Source organism: Bufo bufo, chromosome 11 (genome assembly GCF_905171765.1).
Source record: "Bufo bufo chromosome 11, aBufBuf1.1, whole genome shotgun sequence".
NCBI classification, from domain to species: domain Eukaryota; kingdom Metazoa; phylum Chordata; class Amphibia; order Anura; family Bufonidae; genus Bufo; species Bufo bufo.
In genome coordinates, this window is record NC_053399.1 from 35,840,795 (window position 1) to 35,847,897 (window position 7,103).

The 7,103-nt window shown below is 44.1% G+C and overlaps 1 protein-coding gene across 3 annotated transcripts; it reads left to right on the forward strand.

Annotated features, from left to right (window-relative positions):
* The first annotated feature begins 2,146 nt into the window (after positions 1–2,146).
* On the forward strand, positions 2,147–6,808 carry LOC120981930 (MAX gene-associated protein-like). Of its 3 annotated transcripts, XM_040411733.1 has the most exons (5): positions 2,147–2,396; positions 2,514–2,672; positions 2,802–2,936; positions 3,273–5,311; positions 6,309–6,808. In XM_040411733.1, exons 2-4 carry the CDS (start codon positions 2,561–2,563, stop codon positions 4,337–4,339), a joined length of 1,314 nt encoding a protein of 437 aa, XP_040267667.1. In that variant the 5' UTR covers positions 2,147–2,396; positions 2,514–2,560; the 3' UTR covers positions 4,340–5,311; positions 6,309–6,808. The 3 variants fall into 3 exon arrangements, with proteins under 3 accessions (XP_040267667.1, XP_040267668.1, XP_040267669.1); XM_040411734.1 differs by lacking the exon at positions 2,802–2,936; XM_040411735.1 differs by lacking the exon at positions 2,802–2,936 and having other exon boundaries at positions 3,324–5,311.
* The last annotated feature ends 295 nt before the right edge of the window (positions 6,809–7,103 follow it).

The following is a 7,103-nucleotide window of genomic DNA, read 5'->3' on the forward strand; positions in this document are numbered from 1 at the left end:
AAAATCAGTTTCTATTATGTAAGCCTCACAAAGTGACTTCAGACCTGAACTGGTCCTTAAAAAGTTGGTTTTTGAAAATTTCTGAGAAATTTCAAGATTTACTTCTAAACTTCTAAGCTTGTAACGTCCCCCAAAAATAAAATTTCATTCCAAAATGATCCTAACATGAAGTAGACAGACATATGGGGAATGTAAGTAATAACTATTTTTGTAGGTATTACTATGTATTATAGAAGTAGAGAAATTGAAACTTGGAAATTTTGCTAATCTTTCTAAAATTTTGGCAAATTTGGTATTTTTTTATTTAAAAAAATGAATTTTTTGGACTCCATTTTACCAGTGTCATGGAGTACAATATGTGACAAAAAAACTATCTCAGAATGGCCTGGATAAGTCAAAGAGTTTTAAAGTTATCACTACTTAAAGTGACACTGGTCAGATTAGCAAAAATGGCCTGGTCCTTAAGGTGAAATAAGGCTGTGTCCTTAAGGAGTTAAACCACTCAAGTGTTGCTTTAGTAGTGTGTTTGGGGTCCTTATCCTGCTGGAAGGTGAACCTCCGTCCTAGCCTCAAACCACGCAGAGTGGTACAGGCTTTTCTCAAGAATATCCCTGTATTTAGCACCATCCATCTTTCCCTCCACTCTGACCAGTTTCCCAGTCCTGGCTGCTGATGGTGTTCTTTGGGTGATGTGTTGGGTTTGCGCCAGACATAGTGTTTTCTTTGATGGCCGAAAAGTTCAATTTTAATCTCCTCAGACCAGGGCACCTTCCTCCATACATTTTGGGAGTCTCCCACATGCCTTTTCGCAAACTCACAACGTTGTTTTTGTTTTTAGCTGAAAGTAATGGCTTTCTTCTGGCCACTTTGCCATAAAGCCCAACTCTATGGAGTGTACGTCTTATTGTCGTCCTATGTACAGATACTTCAGTCTCTGCTGTGGAACTCTGCAGCTCCTCCAGGGTTACCTTAGGTCTCTGTGCTGCCTCTCTGATTAATGCCCTCCTTGCCCAGTCTATGAGTTTTGGTGAGCGGCCATGTCTTGGCAGGTTTGCTGTTGTGCCATGTTCTTTCCATTTGGTTATGATAGATTTGATGGTTCTCCTGGGGATCATCAAAGATATGGATATTTTTTATAACCTAACCCTGACTTGTACTTCTCAACAACATTGTCCCTTACTTGTTTGGAAAGTTCCTTACATGGCACTGTTTGGTTAATGATTGCTTAGGTGTTGCAGCCTCTGGGGCCTTTCCAAAAAGGTGTATATATGTAATGACAGATCATGTGACACTTAGATTGCACACAGGTGGACTGCATTATACTAATTATGTAACTTCTGAAGGTAATTGGTTGCACCAGATCTTTTTATGGGCTTCCTAACAAAGGGGTGAATACATATGCACATGCCAATTTTCTGTTTCTAAACAATAGTTTTATTTATATATTTTTCTAATTTCACTTCACCAACTTAGACTATCCATCACATAAAATTCAGATGAAAAAAACATTGAACTTAAGGCTGTAATTTGTAACAAAATCCGAAAAAAGTCAAGGAGGTGAATACTTTTGCAAGGCACTATATATGAATTAATTATAGCTTATCACTTTACCAGTGACAGGGGGTCTATTAGGCTGTGTCTGTGGCACAATGTAATAGACATACAGTCATGGCAGGCCTAGGGGCCTTTGCTAGGCCTCTGGCTGCCATGGCAATGCATTAGCACCCTGTGATTGTGTTTGCGGGAGGTCGAGACGGGGAACTTTTGTGTAACGGCCTAGATGCCACTGTCTCTATTGACTGCGGCATCTAGGGAGATAAGTGGCCAGCATCACAGTTATCTCCTATGTGGCCTTACAGTGGGAGCCCGGCTACAGTAAGTGCTTGGTTTCCATTGTGATCTAGAGCGCTATATCTATGCAGCCTGTGCAGAGTGTTTTTAGTCTCTGTAGCCCGCAGAGCTGAACGGACTACACAGACTGCCCTGATAAAGCGCTGTGAATAAAAAAAAAATATTATTTGAAAAAAAAAATATCGTCGGGCACTAGAAGGGCAAATTAATTGAACTAATTTGATCGCCCAGCTCTAGTATACAGACATTAATTGGTATACTAACATTATGATCATATTTCATTAATCCACAGGGAAATCTAGAGAGGTTGTGCTAAAGAAATTGGAAAATTTATACGCAAAGCAGAAAGCTGTGGAGACAGAACAGCAAAAGAAAAATTTGGAAGAGGACGTTGCTCTTGATATAGCACCTATGAATTTGCCTCCCCCCAAAGCAAGAGCCTTTTTTTCCGTTGAAGCTTCAGGAGGAAACAAATGAAACACTAAGTGGCAAAACTAAGAAGCCTATCATACTGACACGAAAAGCTTTGTTTCTTCCAAAAGAGGGTAAGTGAGACTTGGACGGCTGCTTCATTATGCGTGTCAAGGTCCTGTTCCTGTCACGAGTTTGCCACTGTAAAGCCATGCCATGCAAAAATGAGATTTTTTTTTTTTGTTTTGTAGGAAACCAGCTGCAGCCCGGGGTCCATTTAACTACTTCAAATGTACTAATGGCACCTACAGATCAAGTGGGGAAACAGGAACATGAAGTAGCAGGACAGGTTGCTGGTATTCCTCCAACACTCATACAAGCAGATCTGAGTCCTGTACAAATTCAATCAGGTAAAATATTTCACTATTTATTCCCCCCCCCCCCCCCCCCCCCCCCCAGGTGGGGGGATTACTGCCTTATATTTTTACTTATTAGTGTTCGCTTTGGAGGCCAACACTCTTGTTCAATGCTTTTTCTAGGAATGGCTTCTGTGGTAATTCAGCTTCCAAGTGCAATCAAATTAAAAGATATTATTGCTAATAATCCTGTACCCATCACCTTGTCTACTGTGCCCGGTAATGTTTCTACAGCAAGCTCTTTTGGCCCTGTATCAGGTGTGTTAATAATGTCATTTAAATGTTTCCTCGAAGCGGTATAGATGTACTGTTTGACAGTATGGCCTTGCAGTGAGATGCTCTGTCATACTGATCCATAAGCAAAATCCAGGCTATTTGCTAAGTGGTATAATTTGTCCTCTCTGCTGCAACCTCAAATATATTGTTTTTGTATGCTCCATCTGCTTGTAATAGGCAGCTCCTGAATGGAAAGCTAATACTTCAATGCAAGAGGAAGTGATTATACAAAAACCATACACATTAATAGTAAATGGCGTAATATACTAATTATCACCATAATCATTATCTGTGATGTAACCGTGTCTTTTGTTGCAGATGAAGATGATCTGACCATGATGCCAAAGATTGTAAATGTTATGTCTTTAGCACCAGAGGCCAAGTCTGACATGGGCATGGAAATCGGCATCTCTGACACCGAGATGGAATGGAAGTCTGATGCATGCTCTCTAACAACTGAGGCTTATGCACGAGGTAATGCACCAGCCCAGGATGCATGTTATGTGACTGCTGAGTCATGTGTACCATCCACTTCTGTTCCTGTGGACAAAAAGAAAGAGGAGGTTGCAGATCCAGCAAGGAAAAGCTGCAGTCCACACTCTAGTCTTCATGAAAACCTACCCCAGGAAAATGACAGCGGTAATACCGAAGCCTCCTTAAAAACTAAAGATGTCAGTGTGAGTGTTACTCCCCCAACTGAAACGGTTGATGATACCAGAGGTTCAAAACTTGATCTAGAGCTCAAGAAATTAACGTCTGCCATTGACGAAGCAGGTTTAGATCCGACCGAATTACCAGACACCATGGGTGATCCAGAAGAGGCTGATGAAACCCTCACATCACTCCTCGATGAAATTGCATTTCTCAACCAGCAGATAAACAGTGATACGGACGCTTTGGAATCGGTCTCTGACTTTCCAGGGCCAGATACAGTGTCCCATAGCGATGTGAACAAATTTGCAGATTCAGCTCCTTTTTCTTTTGGTAGATTCAAGGATGGGCCTGAAACGAAAGAAAATAACATTTCCTTCAGTCCTCTGTTCATGCAGTTAGAAGAGGGAGAGATCCTGGATAATAGCAAACTTAACGAAGGGGCAAGTCTAGGTGTTTTTGCAGGGGGTGCAAGAAAGGAACCCTATCTGACTGAAGCGGCGGGAACATCAATAGGACTCCGCCAACCTCCTGCTACCGTGCCCACTCATCAAAGGACTGATCAGTCAATGGGCTCATGTTCAGATGTGTTTTGGAGACCAATGCCCAAGCTGGCACCGCTTGGTTTAAAGTCTTATACCCTACCCAGTGATCAGAGCGTTCTGGCAAGCAAACCAATGCCATCCTTGGCGTCAGTGGCAATGAAACTAAGTTCACCTGAAAGTACAGATTAACTTTTTTTTATTTAATTACTAAGTTAGTTGCTACTTCTAGGTGTGTACCCATCTTACTCTGAAGGTGCAAACTTTCTCCAGCTACTTGAACTGTACGCCATGTGCATATTATGTACAGCTAAACAAACTGCCTCCGCAGCTTGGTCTCACTGTAAGTGCAACGCACTATAATTATTACACGTATACTGCGATCCACATGGATTATGGCCTGCACAACTCGTACATTTTCTGATCCTGCCTTTGTATAAATGCTGCTTCTTCACGTCAGCTCTAAAAACGCTTCTTCCAGCTCAGCTAAGACTTCAGCGAACAGTTTCTTGTGTCTCCAGCAACGAAACAATACGAAACGATGCTGACGCCCAGTTACAGTTTTCTCTGGTTTGACCACAGGTGCCTCTATAGCTGCAATTTCAAGCACTCAGCGTTCTCTCTGCGTTTTGCCCACAGTTATAAGTTGGACAGTGTTCATTTAGTTTCCTATATTTCTTTCCAATGAAGCTCCATCTATGAATACATTAAGCCATTGCTTAAAATGTTATAATCACAGACATTTTCTTTAGGTGCTCCCATAATTAACTGCATGGATGTGGAAAAAAAAAAAAAAACTGAATTACCACCGAATCTGTCACCAGTTGGTCCTAAAACAACCCTACAGTAAAGGAGCATGCCGAAATATACTGTCTGGGTACTGTTATTAAAGACATTCAGTGTCTCTACAATGAAAAACTGAAGCAGCTTGGCAAAAAAAGCTTAAATGGGTTTTCTGAGAATTAAAAATGGATCAGCCATCCTCCTCAAAGTTCATCAATATCTGATCAGTAGGGGTGCAACTCCAGCACCAGTTATCTGTTTGAAGGAGCCGCAGCGCTTGGATGAGTGCTGCAGCCTCTTTGTACTTTGGTGGTACTTTAAGTTGCAAACACACAAAGTGTAAGATGGCTGTCATTGGCCAAGGCATCACAGGAATCTACTGTATTTTTCGCCCTATAAGACACACCGGCCCATAAGACGCACCTAGGTTTTTGAGGAGAAAAATAAGAAAAAATATATTTTTAACCAAAAGGTGTGCTTTTGGTGGGTTTGAACTAATGGCGGTCTGTGCATGACACTATTATGGGGGATCTGTGGATGATGCACTGTTATGGGGTGGGGGATTTGTGGATGGCACTGTTATGGGGGGAGCTGTGGATGGCATTATGATGGAGGGGGGTCTGTGGATGGCATTATGATGGGGGGGTCTGTGGATGGCTGATGGTGGGGGGGGATCTGTGGATGGCATTATGATGGTGGGGGGGGGGATCTGTGAATGGCACTGTTATGGGGTAGTGGATCTGTGGATGACACTGCTATATTGGCCATCCACAAATCCCCCCCATAACCGTCCCATCCACAGATCCCCCATCATAATGCCATCCACAGACCCCCCCCCCCCCCCCCCCCCCCCCCATCATAATGCCATCCACAGATCCCCCCACCATCATAATGCCATCAACAGATTCCCCCCCACCATCATAATGCCATCAACAGATTCCCCCCCACCATCATCATTATCCCATCCATAGATCCTTAAGGAGGGGCTGTAGTAGGCGGGGAGAGCACTGTACTCTGGCCCGCCGCTCAGTATGTACTGTATTATACCTAGTGTTAATCATAATATCTAAACTGCGCTCCCCATCTGTACCGTACTTACCGGTACATGTCACACTCCGTCTCCTGTAGTAAGCGCTAGCAGGCAGGCCGGGCTGCAGGCGGCCGTAACTCACTGAGGTCACGTGCCTGCTCCGCCTGCTTCATTCATAAAGTAGGCGGAGCAGGCACGTGACCTCTCCCCGCCTACTACAGACCGTCCTCACTAATACATCGCAGTCTGCGATGTAAATTGCCAGCATTCGCCCCATAAGACGCAGGGGCACTTTCCCCCACTTTTGGGGGGAAAAAGTGCGTCTTATGGGGCGAAAAATACGGTAAGTGCTATGGCCTTCTCAAACAGCTGATCAGCGGGTGAGCGCTGGAAGTCAGACCCTCACTAATCAGATATTGATGACCAATCCTGAGGAAAGATCATCCCTATTTAAAGGGGTGGTCCCATAGGATATGATCCCAATGTCTCATGGGTGCAGTTCTCACCTCTGGGACCTGCAACTGTATTTAGAACGGAACCTACAGTGCATGCAGAGCCAGCTCGGCTATTTCCGTTAGCCCTATAGAAGTATATGGAGCGGTGGCCACACGCTGTGCTCTTCTCATTCATTTCAATGGGACTTCCAAAAATAGCCAAGTGTGGCACTAAGCTATTTTCGGCACTCCCATATAAATGAATGGAGGGTGGCAGCGCCTGCACGATACACCCTCTGGGACTTTGCGGGTCTGTACTAAGTATAGGTGCGGACCTGCACCTTTTAGACATTCGGGACATATCCTAGCAATGAGATGGGACAACCCCTTTAAATCCTGGAAAACACCTTTAAAGAGGACCTTTCATTAAAATAAAAAATCTAAACTAAGTATGCTGATATGGAGAGCGGCGCCCAGGGATCTCCCAGCACATACTATTATCCCTGAAGCGCTGGCCAATCGCAGCACTCAGCTCATAGCCTGGGAGAAAAAAACCTCTCAGGCTATGAGCTGAGCACTGCGATTGGCCAGCGCTACAGCCTGGGAGAAGGAGACGCCCAGGAGAACAAGAGCAGGCTCCTCCCAGTTGAGCCAAAAATCTGAAGATACGGGAGCCTATACCGGGAGAACGGAGCGGCGCCCAGGGATG